General features: G+C 41.1%; 2 protein-coding genes across 2 annotated transcripts in view; one reads left to right on the top strand and one right to left on the bottom strand.

The window, feature by feature from the left end:
* The window catches only part of TOM1L1 (target of myb1 (chicken)-like 1), a gene marked incomplete at its 5' end in the record, with an annotated part of 22,681 nt that extends 9,667 nt beyond the window's left edge, over positions 1-13,014 (top strand). The window contains 10 exons of the mRNA XM_010157391.1: positions 827-934; positions 1,581-1,697; positions 5,130-5,263; positions 7,654-7,714; positions 9,125-9,242; positions 10,093-10,189; positions 10,708-10,768; positions 11,576-11,663; positions 11,933-12,005; positions 12,951-13,014. Of these exons, the coding sequence (XP_010155693.1) occupies positions 827-934; positions 1,581-1,697; positions 5,130-5,263; positions 7,654-7,714; positions 9,125-9,242; positions 10,093-10,189; positions 10,708-10,768; positions 11,576-11,663; positions 11,933-12,005; positions 12,951-13,014 (921 nt within the window). The remainder of the gene's footprint in view (positions 1-826; positions 935-1,580; positions 1,698-5,129; positions 5,264-7,653; positions 7,715-9,124; positions 9,243-10,092; positions 10,190-10,707; positions 10,769-11,575; positions 11,664-11,932; positions 12,006-12,950) is intronic.
* A 3,220-nt stretch (positions 13,015-16,234) lies between these two features.
* Positions 16,235-18,304, bottom strand: LOC104513876 (cytochrome c oxidase assembly protein COX11, mitochondrial). Its single transcript, XM_010157379.1, has 3 exons — positions 18,164-18,304; positions 16,987-17,112; positions 16,235-16,545 (listed from the first exon to the last, which is right to left on the bottom strand). The coding sequence occupies exons 1-3, from the start codon at positions 18,260-18,262 to the stop codon at positions 16,363-16,365; spliced, it is 408 nt and encodes a 135-aa protein (XP_010155681.1). The 5' UTR covers positions 18,263-18,304; the 3' UTR covers positions 16,235-16,362.
* Between the last annotated feature and the right edge of the window lie 6 nt (positions 18,305-18,310).

The following is an 18,310-nucleotide window of genomic DNA, read 5'->3' as shown; positions in this document are numbered from 1 at the left end:
AGGAATGAATCAGATTTATTCTGAGTTTGATCTGATGATTGAATAGTTGAGTATACAAAAGCTTATATATTTAAATGTGGCTTTAAACCTTGTGAAGAATGCTCTCAGTAGACATTTTTTTTTTTCTCACCAAGGACAGTAGAGTTGATTCTGTCTGCCACATGTATCTGCCAATTAAAATCAGTGGCAAACCTTCCATTGATCTCAGCAATAGCAGACCTGAACACAATTTTTAGCTCAGTCTGTAGGAAATGAAGGACTTGAAGTGTGTAGTCTCGTGCAAGTTGGTTTTTGGATTTGGATGGGTGTTTTTACAGTAGTCAATTCAAATGTGAGTTTTTGGATTTGGATGGGTGTTTTTACAGTAGTCAATTCAAATGTGATACAAGTGAAGCTTTCTGCAAATGAAGTGTTCCAGCTTTTCAATCCAGGCCTTTGTAGTTCATCTTTTGTAGAAACCCAGACTTAAACTCCCTCAACCTTTCCATTGCTTCCAAGTGTCATCTTGCTTTAAATTATTCTTCATTGTAAAATTGCAGTGGCACTTTTGGAAAGACTCTTGTCTGTTAGATGGCTTGAGAGCTCAGGAGATGAAATTTGCTTTGAAACCCATTTAAAAGGTATCTGAATTCCAAGCCTCATTTCATTACAAAATAGCCATTAGATTTTTTTTCTTGTAAGTAGACAAATTCCCTGGGAGCATTGATTATGGGAAAGCTAATGCTTAGTTGTCTAGTCTGACAGAGGTGTTTTGTAGCTCTCTTATCTGGATGTCTGCTTCAATCCTTTTCTTAAACCCAAGCTCTGCTCTTTTGTCTTTCTGCAGGCTTCATCTCAGCCTTCTACGAAGTCATCACCATCTTCTGCTAATCCTGCAAAACGTTCTTTATTGCCTCTTCCCACAGGCCCAGCATTATTGTTGACTCCTGAGCAGGTGCAGTATTACAGGTTTGGGGGGGAGCGGGTCTACTTGAATTGTGCTGATAATGTGTGATTTCAACAACCTGGGTGCACAGATCACTGGAAGGGGATGATCAGTCCAACTGGCATCATTCTCTAATCATAATTTTAGCTTTTCTTCTCCTGAGGAGGTTTTATGGGGTGGTGGGCCAAAGCAGAGTAGGGGGAAGTGAGTACGATAAATGCCAGGCTGTACCTTGACCAGAAAGTGGAATCTCTTAGGATGTTATGCAAATTCATAAAGTTACCTCAAAGATAAATGAAAAAGCCAAAATTACTTATGTGTAAGACTTGTGTGAAGAGATCATTCTAAAAAGCAGAAAGGAAAGGACAGTTCACTTCCATTTCTTCTTGGCCTGTAAGTAACTAAGAAGAGTAACATCAGTGAGAGGGATTAACTGTAAGGAAAACAAGTAGTACTATCAGACTTGGATCTTAGTTTGATTGCACATATAAAAGCTGAGCTAATGCCATTTGTTTTCATGGCATGTCACTGGAGTAGAATAATGCTAATTTGGCCCATATTATACCTAATGGGGAAGAAAGTATATGTTAGAGGTAAGAATTATTCTGCTCACTCTGGTAACCTGCACAATATTCTGTCACGTTGAACTTGGCAGATTGGGAAACTGTACAGTGAACTGGATATGGCAAAAATGAATGTGAGAGTCATGTCATCGATATTAAAAGAAAATGTTCCTGGCTCTGAAAATCCGGATGATATGAATCTTTTACAGGTATGCAGTGATTCATTGGTAGAGGGTATTGCTTTGGTTGGGTCAAAGTTGATTTTTAAAATTCGTTCTAACCTTTCTTTTAACATCTGGATTCATATTGCCAAATGGAATCCAACAACAGGTTTCTATCTGGTTTTGCTCAGCTTTTTCTTGTCTCCTTCACCTTCCCCTGACATCTAGGTAGTCAGGAAAGGATAAGACAGCTTGCAATGCAAATTCAAGCTCAAGGGAATTCCAAGGGCAAAGGAATTTCATAATGGAGCATTCTCTGTTAAGCGTGTTCTGTCAAACAGCCCCGAGAACATTCCAGTTGAACGTGGTTGCCCTGTGGGGAAAGTAGGTGATGACAGTCTCTCTCTTGTATCCGTCCGGGAGTTTTCAGTGCTCTCTTTATTACCACAATACCTTAAAGGCAGACTGAAGGCCAGTGAAGAATATGAAGCATTGGCTTTATGTATGTGATCTCAAAGATTGGGAGCTTGCTGTGCTATAGATAAATCCATGCTCTCTTGAAGTGTAGCCTGCAGGAAGGGTATTGCAATAGTCAGGTTTAGATTTGACAGTGAACAAGCAGACGTTCATCTTAGTCATGTCACTTCCTCTACTTGCTCCTGCTATATTTCCTATTTTAGAAATCAAAAATGCAGTATTACTGTAGCATTTCAATAGTGACCTGTGTCAATAGCCATTTTTCTGTTTTGTGTTGTCTACAGTTTAAAAAGCTTTTATCACACCCTTCGGTTTCTAAACTTACCTCTGAACTTCTGTGATGAGGAAGCATTTTTGGTCACTTGTCAGCCTTAAATGTGTTGGAGAACTGATCTAATGATTGCAAGCCTTCGGTGGGCTTCTCTTGCCCAGTGGAGAATTCTTCCTTTGCAAGGAACCCGTACAGGAGCTGTTGGTTTGCCTTCAAGGTCACGCTGTTTCGCTGTGTCCATTGGCTCACCACTGGAGGTGAGAGACAGACAGCAGCAGTTTGTCACGCTGTCTCATCTTTAATGACAGGCAGTGCTGCTGGTCTGGGGGAACCAGATAGGAGACAGATGCAACCTCTGTGGTTTTGGCTACCCTGGAATTTACTCGCATCTCCAACACTGTCTCTTTTGCAGAGATTAGTGGAGAAACAAGGACAAAGGGTCTGAGAAGCAAGGGTCTGACGAGAGTGGACTTTAAACACGGGCAAATAGCTGTTGCAGTAGATTGCAGAGGACTTGCTCTGCCTGCCCTGAAGGATTGAGAATAGGTTGTTCCAGCAATGGACTGTACCTAAGCAGCTCATCCATGGCTGTTCTATGCACAGTACTTCTGTAGTGCTGCTGCCACCAGGGAGGTTGCCAAGGTGCAGACTGGCCTTAATGATTTAACCAACCTGTGAAAGATACACCAGGTAGGGGAATACACTGGTTTAGTATATTCGGCTATTTCTGCCCAGGCCACAGAAGTGTTTCTGGTTGTGAAACAAGAAAAGTATGTCTTTTGTTTCCTGTCTCCTACTACGGCCCTTACGCATGTGGGTGTGCAGATTAGGTTGCCCACAGTAAACCAGTGAATTCTTACTGACACTCCCAGTAATAAAATTGTTGGCAAAAGTTTGAGGACAGGGTGTGGAGTTCCCATTTGTGGGAGAGCGACTGAAAACTCATTCCTTCTATGTGAATTTCACTCTTGTTCTTTCTGTCCTTTTCCCCTGTGCACTGAGTGGTATAAAGCATCAAGCATGGCTAGCCTGTTCTTTTACCAATATTTAATGTTCCCTTTTGTTTGTAACTCTACCTGGACTGCTTGGATTAGGCTTTGGTTGTCAGAGAACAAAGGCCTTTATTAAATGAGCTGCTTCTTTAGGTTTTGAGTAAATTGGAGACATTAATTTCAGTCCTGCTGATGATCTGGAGTCTCTCAATAAAAACTGTAACAGAGGAGACTGTGTCAGTGCAACATATTTTCAGTTCCGTAGCTTCATTAGTGGCCAGGCTCTTCCCTTTCTCCACCCTGTTTTGCACAAGGCTTAAGATAGTAGATCTCGCTTGAAATTTTGCGCAGTAGTTGAAGAATAGCTAAAGCTCAGTCTCAGCCAAGAAGAATAACATATTTATACTGGATAGTAAACAGAACTATAAAACCAGCACAATATGCTTGATGGACATCCAGGAAGTTGGGTCCAGATCATCAGCTGGTAAGGATTAGCACAAATTCATTGGAATCACTGGTGATTGTTACACCAGCTGGTAGTCCATCGTCGTAAAACTCTATTTTTCAAAACAAGAGAGTGCATGCACCACTGTGGGTAGGAGCAAAGCCTAGGAAATCTGTGCTTGAAATGGGTGTCTCAATTTCCTTTTCTATTGAATATTGATGTTTACAAAGGAGTTAGTCTGCCTGTGTAATGGAGCTGTAAGAAACACACATTTTTTTTTAAATGCGGATCAGGTACTAAAAAGTGGAGTGGAAAGGTTTTAAATTTAATTTTTATGTGTTTTATCCTGGGCTATGAAGATACAGTACTCTGTAATCCTTATGCAGATTTTGCAAAAGGGTGAAAAATTACTTTGTAGATAAATATAATCATTTATTTACATGAAGCATATGTATTTTGGGGAAAAATCAGATCACTTTGGAAATAATACCAGAGCAATTTCTGAATAGCAACGTGCAAGTGGAGTAATTTTCTCCCTCCCTTTTTTTTCCCCCTTAAGCGGAGCCAACGAGCATTTGCAAATGCACTGTGGGGGGAAAAAATGTTGGCTGAGTTGAAGTTCCTGTTGCTAAAGAATTTGTTTCTTAGAATATGTAAAATCTGCAGCGGAGAGGAATACAAATAAGCTATCTTCCATTTCAACTGGCAACAATGCAAAATTCTGCTCAGTAAACTCTCACAATCCTCCATCAGCTGATCCTTCTACGTTTGTGTTACTTTCTCAACAAGGGCAGGAGGTGCATTCAGACTTCCCCACTGAGAGGGTCAGTTAGAGGTGGAGACGTGTCACAGCACTTCTGTCCTTTAGACTACTATTGTCTGTTCTTCAAGCAGATGTTGAACAGGATCGCGTCCATCACGTCCACATGAAGCATCCTGCTGAGTTTGATCAGCTTCAAACAGGATCAGATCAGATTTGCTCAGCATCACTCAGAGGGTTCCTCATTATTTTGCAAGTTGTAGTTTAGACACAGATACATCTTTAGAAATAAAGGTGGGTCAGGAGGTAGGGATGTGCTGGCTGTGATGATAGGAGTTGTCAACCTGCCTTGCAGAGATCAAAGACATGAAAATGATGCTATTTGCAGTGTTTGGTATGCAAGCAGTTTATGTAAATTAAGGAACGTTACCCCCTCAGTCTGCAGTGCTGAAGTGCCTTAGTATTCTTCCCCAGAACTGACAAACTGGGAGACCACAGTTAGGTTTTATGTTTTTTCTTCCCCTGCTGTGGGCAGAAACTGTATAAGACCTGTCGGATGATGCAGGAGAGGATCATGGAATTGTTGGTGACAGTGGAGAATGAAGATGTGATAGTTGAGTTAATACAAGTAAATGAAGACCTGAATAATGTCCTCCTGGGACATGAAAGGTAAGTGCAGAGCCTCTCTCCTCACAGTTCTATCCTAACTGAATAAGCGCACTTAGTGGGCACAGATGATCCCTACATCTAAGTCGATCCTCCACGAGGAGACAGATTTTATCCTTAAATCCCGAAAAGAAATGTGATTGCAAAAAGAGAAAATTCGTATTTGCTTTTCCCTGACTAAATGCTTTGGAAACAATTTGTGAAGGTAGTTAGAAAACCATGAGAATGGGGTAAAGCAGGTTAAAAACACAGACAGGAAATCAGATGGAGGCATGCAAACAGAAGTTGCTTTGGAATTTGACATTCCTTCTTGGTAGTGTGCAGTGAATTTGTCATCAGTCTGCTACAAACCCTTTTGGTACTGGTGACGGTCTCCTTATCTTTAAGTGCATGTGCGCTTCCAGGAAAGAATACTTGTGCTCCTTTCTGAACAACTCTGACAGCTTGACTGCAGAAATCGGCCATGGAATAGCGTTCTGCCTCATTGCATGCTTCAGAGGGTCGCTTGCTTTTCTCAGCTGGATTGAAACACGCTGTTCTACTTGTCTTACAGCAGAAAATGTTTTCCTTTCACACATGGAAACACTGCAGTGCTTGTGTTAACGTCCTGGGTATTTGTCTACTATATCATTGCTAGCGTGACTACTTGCTAGTAAAACTGAAGTTAATTTTAAACTCAAAATTCTAGTAGCATTCCCCAAAATATCCCAGCAAGTATACTCATGGAGAGTATTATAGTTCAATAGGAACTACCCCTTCCCCATTAAGTAGTTTTTCTCCTCCGTGGCTAAGAAATGTTCTGGAAATCATTACGCATCAAGTGCAATGGTTTGTGATTAAATCTGGCAGACTAGGAGAGTTTAGTCACCTTTTCTATGTAAACCTTTTCTGAATGCTGCACTGAGAATATCGCTAATTCTTCAGTGTGATGGCCAAATCTTAGGGGCTAATCTCGACAACGTTTACTTTTTGTTTATCCTTAAATCTTACGTCTGCAGCAGTGTTGGTGTATTTTACAGTAACTGCCTGGAAGATATGTGTGTTCACTTCTCGCTTTAGCAAGTCTTGTGTTTTAGTAAAGCACAAAGAGAATTCTGTTCACCTTCTGTAAACCCACTGAAGTCAGATGTGGGCACACGTTTGTGTTATGACTGAGGAACACTGGCAAGGCCAAGAACCTCTTGAATTATGAATAGTAGCTTGTGGGTATAATTCAACAAATTCCTTATGAAAGACTCACCTGATGACTGAAGGAGCAATTAATTAGCCATTGTGCAACTGGACAGAAGATTACTGCGTTTTAGTGCTATAATGTTACAGCTTATGTGTAATGAGCCTTCTGGATGCCGATGCGTTGCACTTTACACGTGGTAAGTATAAAAATGCATACGGTTAATGTTTGCAGATTTCTTTGGAACTCCCTCTGAACAGTGAGCTGTGTAAAGGACAAACAGATCTTAACTAGCTGCATCTGTTTCACACTGTGTGTATTGTCTGAAGACAAGTCCTGCTGCATTCTCTGTTTCTGATTATTAATGTAGAGCCCAAATTAAATCGGGAGCAATCACCATTGTGCAATACACTGGCCTTACGGATGTAACGAGGGCTCCCTCTAGTGGCTCGAGAACTTTGGGGTTCTCTGTTTTTCAGATAACTATTTTATGTTCTGCAGTTGGAAAGGTTTTTTACTTTGTTCCTCTCTGCCTTCTTTGTGGGCCTCACCGGTATGGTAACCCTGAATAGCAAATGCAGCTGTGTAGAGTCTCATGGCCATACAAAGTCGGGCTCTTCAAAAACAGGTTGACCTTATGGATGCTGAGTATCACCTGACTGGGTCTCCTCTGAACCCAGCATAGCACTGTTATGACTCCCAGTAAATACATATTTATGCAGATGGGGTTTTTTTTGTTTCCCTTTTTAAAAAGTATTTCCAATGCCTGAACTAATGAGAGGGCCCTGTCCCAGAGTAGGGGTGTGGTTTGTCCTGAGATGGCAGGGAATGTGGGGCTTCTGAGGACAGGCTTCCCGGCACTCAGTTGGAACTGGTCAGGAGGAGGCAGATTGGGCACAGTACATGTTCATAGTTACCTACCTGCCATGAACGCAGGCAAACATCATTGACAGCTGCACCTTGGTTTTCTTTTGGAAGAACATATGGCTGTCTCCTGAAATGAGCCCAAGACAGGCTAACTGGTATTAGTACAGGTCATCAGAGGACCGCAGCTCTGGATGAGAGAGACCCAAATTGCTAGTGCAGAGACAAATGCCCCGGAGAAGCTTGGTGCCTCTGCAGCCCCTTGGTAATCAAACTCTGGTGATAACCGGTTTCGCATTCTTATCAACCACATCACAGCAATGTCAGAATGAACGTTCAACTCTGCAACTTCCAACAGGTTCTCTCGCAACAGAGTTCGTTTTGTGGAGAACCAAAGAATACAGCGTGAACGCACAGAGGTGAGTAATTACAGATGGAACTTGTGAACTGCAGGACTCTAAACATTCCCCTTTCTGTTCATGGTGAAAAATATATTTTTAATATATGCAGGATTTGATACTCTAGTTGAGAGGTTTAGGAGAAAGCAGGCTGATGCTACTCTTACCAATTTTCAGAAGTGCCACTTGCACATTTTCATGCAAGTTCATGTCACTAAAGTAGCGAATAACGTCACATCTACGATGGAAGCTTGGTCAGGAAGAAAAGAGGGATATATCAGTTCAAATGCTGGTTCATTACCCCTGCAGCTAAGCACTGTTATCTGCCATACAGTGAGGAACAATAATGTTTCTTTAATTTGTTCTATTAAGCATTTATAGACTGAAATGCTATTACACTATCAGAATTCACTATTGCTATTTTTTTTTCCTAAGTCAAAGCTTTTCCTGAATTGTGAATAATGGCTTGTAGCAACTCTTTAATGACTGTCCTTTATTGATTGATTGATGGCTGTTAATTATATTGCCCAGAGTAGTTTTGCACATGTTTCAGCTTCTGCCAACTCGTACTTGAATAGTCATCTGGGAGTCAATATGAAAATGACTGCATTGGGAATGCTAAAATACAGCTGACAGTTACTAAAAAAAGCTAGAAGATGATCTTGTTTTCCTTGAAAAGCCACTATTACATTCTGGTTATGTAGGTGGATGGGTTTGCTTGATGGATGCACGGTTGGATTAGTTATTAGTCCCAACAGTGCAGTCTGAGCATTTTTATATTATTCAGGAGTCTCCAAGTTGAAAATTAATCATCTTTTCTCTTGTTTTGTTGTTTGTTGTTTTCTTTTCCTTTTTAATCTGATGTGACCAGACCAGTGTGATTCGAGCATGTGGTTTTATTAAAATCCTTGGTTGGCAACATTTTTTAATTTTAACACATTCACAGGAGAAACAAAAGGAACCCTTTTCAGTCTCCTGCGAAACATTGTTGTGATTTTAAACTTCTCTCCAAAAGAGGACTAAAAATTCTCCTAAGTATGTATCAAATCACAATAACACAAATAAGTAGCATGAAAATAATTGTACAGGATCAGTCAGAAGATCAGTATCAAACCCATATCTAAACAAGCTCACACTTGCGTTTTAGAATTGAGACTGTTCTATTTCCTACTTGAGAATTGTTTTCCTTAATTTTTTGAAATAACAACTTTGCAGAGACTTATCTTTTCTGGAAAGCATTTTTTGTTTCACTAGTTTTCTTTCACACAAAAATGCTGGTTCTCTCACACTTGACAGTTTTCAACAGTATGGTTTTTAAAGTTTATATTCTGTGAAAATAGCCATTTGTTTAAAACTATCTAAGTTCCTTTAAAACAAACAAAACAACCACAAGCCAAACCTAAATAACTTTATTCCTTTTCAAATGTTAAGCTGTACAGGAAACAGCCATCTGCTCCCTCAAGTGATCTACTTGACCTCTCGGTAGATTCTCCATCTCCTGTGTCTGCAGTGGTGCAGACTGACTCTGCAGTGTCTCCTGCAGGCCTTAGTAAGTGATGAATGTGCTTTTCCCTTTCAGTCTGGCTTCCTAAAGCAAACCAGCAGGCTTAGTGCAGGAATCAAGAAGCTCCTTGTAAGAAGGAAAGCAAAAATACACATTAACGATGTTCCTTAAATATTCTTAGAAGGAGAATTGTTGTGTATATAGGAAAAAAAAGTAAGATAGAATAAGGTTCTCTGTAATTAGTTTACAATGGAAGCAGTATCTTTGTTTCCCCATTATATAAATTTGAACAGTTGAACGTGCTCTGTTTGCTGTTAGAATGAAGCCTGTGCAACAGTTTGGTAGTTACTTGTTCTGTAGGCTTGGACAAAAGAAACAGATAGGCTTTTCTCATACCTTCTTGATGTCCTAAACTTCTTCAGGAGGCACTGGGTGTTAGAAACAGTTCACTTTGAGAAAGGTACTTATCTCCTGTAAATTTACACTGCTTTCATAGTTGGAGGCGTGAGTAAAGCTCCTAACTGTGGTACCCTGAATCACTGTTGGCAGAAACCCTTCCTTTGTCCACTCTAGGGGTGTCCGTATGCTGAAGGTGTGCATGTCCCCCCAGGAATAAATGCCTATAATTGCATTTTAATCTTTTAGAAATAGTGAAAGGAGTTCTAAGTGGTATCTACCATGTATAGCACTACTGATGTTGTTCTGACTTTTTAAAGAGACATATTGCATCTAAAAACTACTTACAGTTATTGAAGTTTTGCCTTTCATGTGACACACAGCGATTCGTTTCAGATTCTTTGTATGTCTTCCAAACAAAATTTTACCCTTTCAGTACAAGTAACTAATATAACTTAATAATGTTTAAATGATCTTTAATTACTGCTTTGAATTTCAGATTGCATACCCGCACACCCTGAAGATAAAAACAGGCACCATCCATCAATTTATCCACAGCTAGATTTAGCAGTTACTACAAAACCTCATCAGTTCCCGTGAGTAATCTGTTATCTGTTACTATTCTTGATAAGAGATCTTCTGAGGTGTTAGTACTTTGTAATTCTTAAAATGAGTTTACAGAAAGCTCGAAGAACAGACTTGTCTACTTTTGCACATTAGTCCAGTAAAACAAGTGAAAACTACCTGTGTGCCACAAATAGCTTAATGTGCTTAAAAATACACTGCTCCTCCAGCACAGCTGAGTCATAGGCATAAATTTGTCTCAAGAATCAAAGCATACTTGAGATATATCTGACTTTCTGCTCGAGTGTTGCCATGCTGCAGTGAAAGGGAGAAACACATGACTTGTACAGGTCAGGAAGAAGAGTTTACGATAGGAGAGGTATCCTTGTAGTTCCTTATCTTTTCCATGAATGGGACACTGCCCACCTGCCCATGCTGTTCTCAGCTGTGATAGAAGGTAAAGACAGACCAGCAAAAAACATCATGTAACAATCAGAATGTACAGTTTTAATAGTTTCTTGGTTACTTTCACTGTATTACTCTCTCCTAGATTTGCAACTGAAGCACAAAACAATAGTGTGAGCAACCCAGCTGGACATTCGTATAGCAATGTGAGTAACGCACATAATCAGATTCATCATTCTGGGATAGCAACTGTCAAAATACAAGCTGTTGGGATTCACCCTGACTCCTGTCCAAATGGGATACAAAGATCTGTTCTGTGGCCCTTCTCCGTACATCAGGGAACAGTTTGGTGGCCAGGTCAACTTTCCTCTTTTGATACCACAGATGCTAATATGAAAGCATATATTCTTGGGTCCAGCACAATCTCAGGAGTTTGCAGAAAGCAATTGCTGTGTTACTTGTGTTTGATCTCTTGCTCTGTGAAGCAAGCAGAGATCTCTCCTCCTGCTGCCGTTTGGTTACTTCACTGTATTTCCTATCTCAAATAAGCTATTAAAAAAAAACCAAACAAACCCTTAGAAATCAAGTTATCTGCATTTGCTGCAGACAAAATACCCATGACACAAAATGGAAAGAATATGAAGGGGCTTTGAGGTATTGTTACGAATTTGAATGCTGTTCTGTGGTAGGCAGTATGAAATAATAAGATGAGCAGCAGCCTCCAAACACACGTGCATATTCCCTGTTTTAAACCACGAGTAAAAGCAGATACCTGTATTGTGAATACTGCAGTCCTGGGGTGTGTGTAATGGAACAAATTACACAGCAGTAAATTAGTCAAATGTGCTATAGATAACACTAAAAGATACTTTGAACTTTTTGTGGAGAACGGAGATTAATTAGACTGATAACTGTTAACCTTGTATTTAGCTGTTACAGTCAGTCTAAAGGTAGGTCAGCACATATGTAAGTTAAGTCAAACCAGTTCTCTTTGTTTTGCTTGATGTCCTTAGCTGGCGACTCTGTTAAGCCCAGTGCCTCTGAATCCAGTAAATCTGCAGGCTGGACACACTGCATCGTTAAATGGGCCATCACCAGCAGGTAATAAATACTGCAGACCACCTAACTTTCACAGAGAGATATTTTTCTTGCTAAAACGTAAAGGCTTTACATAATGTCACGGTGTTTTGCTGCTCCTAGTCTTTAACAGCCAAAATCTCAAGGCTTCTCTTACACACTTCAGCATGTAAAGCAACTAGATATGTAGGAGATAACGTGCTACTTTCAGGAAGATACAAAACCAAAATGCAGTAAGGGTGCTTTTGACTGACATGTAAATCTGGATTTATCTGCCTGTCTCTATTCTTCAGCTGCATCAAAGAACAAGTCACAGTCACCTCATTACTATGAGATAATGGAATTTGATCCCTTGGCTCCCACTGAGTAAGTAACTTTTAAAATAGATAATAAGCAGTTTTCTTAGGTACCAAAGGCAAGCTTCTGAGATGGCTTTTTCTTACGAGAAAACAGACCACACTATTTAGACTGACTTAGCTGACCAGCTGGATCGTTAATGTAAATGAGTGGCTGCATTTTGTACACTTTCTTCCAATATTTCTGGCATAACTAATTAAGGAATAAACTCTTATAGTGTGTTCGTGTGTAAAAATGGTGGATTAATGCTGTGTCAAAAACTGTTTACTAAAATCCGATTCAGTGATGGCAAAAGGTGAATCAAACATGGTAAGGGCCCTGGTGGAGGAAACTGATTGACGTTTCTCCAGAACTACCTGTGCTGCAAGGTCACCAGTGTAATTCCTGTTCACAGCAATCGTGATTTTAAGAATGTCGTTGTAGCGTGTATTTAGAAAATCCTCAGTTCAAATATAAGCTATAGAAGGGAGTGGATGCTGCGACTCTCCAGAGGGCCAAGCAGTCAGGCAGAAAACTAATGGGAAACCAAACGGATAGCAGAATTCTCCTTCCTACCAGTAACCTGCAAAAAATTTGAGCCATCTACACAAAACTTATTTCCAAGAAACCATCAAAGTTCTTGAGGTAGAAAAATCTCAAGAAAGCTTTATTTTATTAAACTGCTGCAGTAATTGCACACCACGTGGTATGCTTGCCATTTGCATTTTGCATTCGTGTTCCCAAACCCATTTCATCAGAAGTGACAATGTCTGGAGGTATTTCAGTACGTGAATAATCACAGCTGCACCACAGGATTTGGCTCTTGGTTTCCTTGGAAACCTGGGCATCCTGCAACTGATGCTGCCGTTAAGCAAAGAATAAAATCCTGGCAGTTTGTGCTCGGGCAGGATTTTGTTGGTGCATTTTTGTCAAAAATGAAACTGCAACGTAGTTGGCCTGTTCCTCTTCTTTCAGAGCTATTTATGAAGAAATTGATGTTGTGTTGAAGACAGAAGCTAAAAAGAACACAGACTGCTGAAGGTGGAGGCGAAGTCTTTTACTGAGCGCTCGTTGTTCTCCGCTGGTCCTGTACCGTGCTTCCTGCCACGTGCAAGTGAATCACAACAGGTTTTTATTTAAGTACCGGAATACTAAGCTGTGTGGAAGTTGAAGAGTTACTTGTATCCACACCTTGATAATTTGTCCTAAATGTTCAACTGTTTATTCTTCGAGGTGACTTCAGTGAGTGTTTTGAAAATATTGGGGCCTTTAAAACAGGATTTCCGAGTTCAGCCATGTATAAGCTCACACATGACACAAGAAACCAAAAAGGGCTCTTGTGACTTACAGAAGCTTTTTTCAAAGTTAACTGTTCCTTTGTATTGCTTTACCTCTTTACACAGCAACAAAACAGAACGTTGTGTTTACGGAAGTCGCAGGATCCAGTTTCTATTTTAGCCTCAACACTTCTGTGTTGATCTCCCTAGAAATTTATAAGGGGGTTTGGATATGTAGGACTCTCCTAAAATTGGGCCTCCTGGTAGATATGTGAAGACATGCAGTGTTGCTTTCCTGCAGTCGTATTCTGAACACAGACTTTGTTTTCTTCCAAAAAGCCTGCAATAAGCTGGGTTTTTGTCGTGGTAAGAGCCTGAGCTGGGACATGTGGCGCTACCATCCCTGATTAACGGAACAGAAAACCCCCTGCTTGTTCCTCTGTTGTTGTTGCTTTATTTACTCCGTAAATATTGGAGGGGGATTGATGTTCCTGCCCTGCAGAGATTGCTGTTCTGGTGAAGGAAAAAATAATCATCTACAATGCAGATGAGCAGTAGTTACCCGTTTATTTTAATCAAGCTGTTTAACCCTGTTAATAACAGTTTTATCTTTTAATAATTAAAAGTGCCTTACCTATTTTAATGCTGAATGTAAGATGTGCACTTTAGGAGATACAGTTCTCTGAATTTATAGTTGATGCAAAATCTGAGAATTTAGTTAATGTTCATAGCTGATAAGCTATAATTTTCTTTTGTGAAGTACTGCATTTTAAATGTCCATTATGTTATCTCTTTAAGTGATAAGTTCTCAGTCAGTTATGCAATTTTGTAGCATAAAATTCCAAATAAAAGCCAATGCTGAGAAGTTAACCCCTGTCGCATCCGAGTTTTACCAGATGATGCGTGTATGCCATGAAACACCAAAAGCTGATATTCCTGGAAGTATTTTGGTGTGAATCCCTGTGTTTCATGGCATGCTTCGTACAGTGGCAGCCTGCTGCGGGGCCATGAGTACACCTTAATTCTATAAAAAGCCAACCTGAGGTTTGGGTTGTGGGGGTTTTTTGTAAGCTGGGTTACGATTATTGTTCCGGTGTTATTTGCAGCGTTCTGCTCGGCAGAGAAACCCACTGAAATAGGATTGGAGGTGGGCTGATAGCTTTTCCCCTGCAGCTTGGCTGTATTGTTCAAACCCCAGCACACTGAAGCGTAACCAATTTAAATAGGCCGTTTCGGTACGGAAATCCATGGCGGACGATTGCAAACTGAACTCTTCCATGTATGACAAAGCAGCGTGGTCACGGATAAATGAAAGCTTGGAAGGGAACTGGTTAATTAGTGAGGTTATAGAGCTTGTTTTGTAGTCAGAATGTGCTCAGTATCTGTGCAAACTTGAGCTTTCAAACTCGAGGGGGGAAAACTGTTTTTTACAAAACTGGCACTTGCAGGGGGGTGGGGATATTCTTTTTCTTCTGAAGCACATGGCCAGAATAAAGCAGTGTGGAGAGCTCCCATCATCGGTTCAGCTTTCCAAAGACAATGGACTCAAGACAACCCCAGTAAGAATTATTTTTGTTTTCCTAGCCTAGGCACAAAGGTTTGTCTTGATTTCTTTTTTTCCTCTTACAGTTATTCTTCAGGAGAAAAAAAAGTAAGTGCAGCATACAAAGCTTCATACAGATGTATTGCACCTGTGTGGGCCTCACATGTTCTGCTGGATAAAATGCATCACAGGTGAAAGAATGAAAAGTTTTAAAACTTTAATTTCAGTTTCACAGCGAAGACATGAATGACATCCAGAATCTGTTTAACCACCACGTGTAATTGGTGCAATAATGCATTTTAAAGGTAGCATCCATTTATTTTCAAAAAAGCACTTTTTCAATTATGGTATCAAACTTAATTGGGACTGGAGTAACTGGAAGCTCCTTCAGCTATACCCTTTACCTTTTCAGACTCCAAACGAACGAACGTTAGGTCTCATCTGCTGAAAGGGGTAGAAAGAACTGGCCTAGCAGACGACATACTGGGCTGACATAAATTCCAGCCTGAAAATGAGGTCACTTCCACTTGTTCTGCACATCACTCCCCATCTGCAAAGCTGTGATAAAGTGTTATTATCCCTACCCCACAGACAGTGACCAAAAGGTACATAAATACAGGCTTACGTGCTCTGACGGAAAGCAGAGTACCTCTGAACGACCGAGATGCTTCTGGGCAGGCTCTGTCAGACTTAACCTCCGAATGGGGTTGGTTTCCTTCAGGTTTTTGAGGAGACTCCTATTAATTTAACCTGCAACTTAGAGCAGCTGTCTGTGTGCCTTTCCCTTCAAAGCATTTCATACGTGAGCTGAGTTTGTCTCGGTGTAAAGGCGCCCAGGGTGCAGCCCTCTGCAGTTAGCAGTATCTTAAATGAGCTGAACACAACATCAAGGTCTGAAGATGGTATTTCTGAAGGGAAACCACAGGTTTGCTGTACTTACATTTACACTACTGCCCCTCATTCAAATGGTAACAGTTCTAGAGCAGTCTGCTCTTACCAAATAAACTACTGATTCAGTAATAATTAGAGGGTGCATCACCATCAAAAGCACCAGATCCTCCTGTGCCATGGGTTACACAGCAATGCAGACTAACCTTGTTTAGTTTTGAGACTTCATGAACTAATTATCTGTTTTTATAAAGTAACTTGCATGGAAGTTACTCTTCAGAGCCAGCAGTTTTAGGTGTGTAATGAACTGATTTGTTCCTCTGTATTTAAATGATGACCTCAACTTACACTTGGGTTTAAAAATTTGCCTCACGGTATTCAGGTAACATGTATCACTTTATGGAAAGAACAGGAAAACCCTCTCTCTTCTAGGAATAGCGCATTCCGTTCTGTCGTCTGATGAAGAAATACTATCCCTAAGAAATAATATTGCAACCGTGTAAGTTTTAATTTAAAAAAAAATTGAAATATATCCTTTCATAACAACAGCATGTGTCCATGGTGGTTTAATGTAATTTCATACCGCACAGTACTCCCACAGTTGTTCCTTCCAGGGAAAAATGGGTTTCAAAACTGGAAGTCAGGTAGCAGAAGAGTCCAACTGTGTACAGATTGTCTATTACTGATACCCAGGAAGTGGTAACTTCTGTCCTTCCTTTGCTTCGAAAAAGGTGTAAGAGAGGGTGATCAAGTCAACTTTTGCCATTTTAGGGTCCTCTGCAAATTCTGGATCGATGTAGAAAAAGACAGGCATGTCCACTTCCTCTTGAGGATTTAGCCGCTGTTCTTCAAAACAAAAACACTGCATGGGGGAGGGGGGGAAAGAAAAACAGTTAGACAATAGCTATGGTAAGCTTTCTCTGCCAACGCGAGAGAAAGCTTCATCTTTTAAAATCAAGTCCTATTCCCTGTACGTCCCTAAAATTCTGGAAGGGATCAACCATATGAGCAGCAAGACCACAATTCTATTCCTCTTGTGTTACAGGGAAAAAACCCACTAGCTTTTAGTGAAGTACCCAAATGCATAGATTGGCCAGGCTGGTTCATGCTGCTGGCACCTGCCCTCAGTGTCATAAAGCCAAGAATGAACTGCTGCACGGCCGCTCGGGAAAAAACAAGGTATTTTCTTAGAACAATGGCCTACAGAGAGTGGTATCCAGGACTGAAATGAGTAAAAGCTTACTTATGGATAACGATTCTCCTTTATGTAAAGGAAAACGTAATCTTTGCTTTGTTCACTTACTTGTATTTTATTGAAATACTGTCCTGCTTCAAAGGGTATTACATTGTAGGTAGAGATTCCGATTACTGGTTTGTCCGTAGGATTTTTCGCTTTATAAAAGGCCAGTGCGGTCTCTCCTGGTACCACCTGTAGGATAAAGTAACTGCACAGTGACTTCTTTTTTTTAACCCACTGCTGCCCTCCTCCCCTGAAGAGTTCTTCAGCACTTAGCCAGAAATAGTTCATTTTCTCTTTTGCTGTTTAAAGTTGGTTACTTCAGTACTTCACAAGTGTTATGCTTATAGACAGTTCACCCCTATTCAAAATTGAAAGCATCAATAATATTACATACGTGCATTTTACACCTTAACCAGTTTGCCACTCAGACTTCTAGTCTTCTCAGCAGTTCAGCAGCGTAGAGCTTTTTTTAATATGCAGGTTTATGTATGTTGTACACTTAATTTTTGAGGATTTATTTTGCTACTTGACTCAGAAGCCAATTAAGAAGCATAACTCCTTCTGTGAGCTTTTATTAAGAACTGATTTTTAAACAGTAAAGTTTAAAATGTTCATTTTCTGAAAATACAGAAACTACAGGTGCAAGAAGTCCTGGAGGGAAAGGCTGGCAAAGCCCACAGGTATATATAAACATGCTTTTGATCGCAATCCTGTTTGGTAGCTGGGTGGGCTGGTAGCTGCACTTTAACTACAGCACACGAGGCAGTAAGACTTCTGCCCTCTGGTAGAAGGAGACGTCAGCCCTGCCCTGCCCACGAGCGCCACAAATACACTCCTGAGGTGGAAGTACGGCGGAAGCACACAGGACTCAGGTGCCCTGAGCTGTGTGTTCTTCCAAATCAGGGCCCAGACGTGCAAGTCAGTGGCTCTGCACGACTGGGCTGCCAGCTGCCAAATTTCCCTTTCTTCCCAGAGAGGGTGGGGAGCAGTGGGACAGGTTGCCCAGAGAAGCTGTGGATGCCCCATCCCTGGGAGTGTCCAAGGCCAGGCTGGATGAGGCTTGGAGCAACCTGGTCTAGTGGAAGGTGTCCCTGCCCATGGCAGGGGGTGGGACTGGGTGGGCTTTAAGGTCCCTTCCAACCCCACCCGGTCTGGGATTGTATGAAAACCGTGGGAGGCAAACCCCACCGCTTCTGGCTCCAGGTGTAAGCAGTATGCGGGGCGAGAACAAGGCACTCACGTAGATTTCGCTCTGCTGGGGTCTGAAGTTCCACTGGATGCTGGAATGCACGTCCGCGTTGAATGTGACCCTGATGACCCGGTCTCTCACCGGCTCCATGCTCTCGATCTGCTCCGCGCTGTGCCCGGCGCCCGTCGTTCCGCCCAG

The sequence above is a fragment of the Eurypyga helias genome, unplaced genomic scaffold (assembly GCF_000690775.1).
Source record: "Eurypyga helias isolate BGI_N326 unplaced genomic scaffold, ASM69077v1 scaffold13900, whole genome shotgun sequence".
In the NCBI taxonomy this organism is placed as follows: Eukaryota; Metazoa; Chordata; class Aves; order Eurypygiformes; family Eurypygidae; genus Eurypyga; species Eurypyga helias.
Note: the sequence above shows the minus strand (reverse complement) of the source record. Positions and strands in the feature narration are given on the sequence as shown.

Coding starts and splice junctions, on each gene's coding strand:
- LOC104513876 (XM_010157379.1), bottom strand. CDS start 18,262: ATGGAGCCGGTGAGAGACCGGGTCATCAGGGTCACATTCAACGCGGAC. Junction 17,113..18,163: donor CCCAGCAGAGCGAAATCTAC/GTGAGTGCCTTG, acceptor TTTATCCTACAG/GTGGTACCAGGAGAGACCGC. Junction 16,546..16,986: donor AGTATTTCAATAAAATACAA/GTAAGTGAACAA, acceptor TCCCCCATGCAG/TGTTTTTGTTTTGAAGAACA.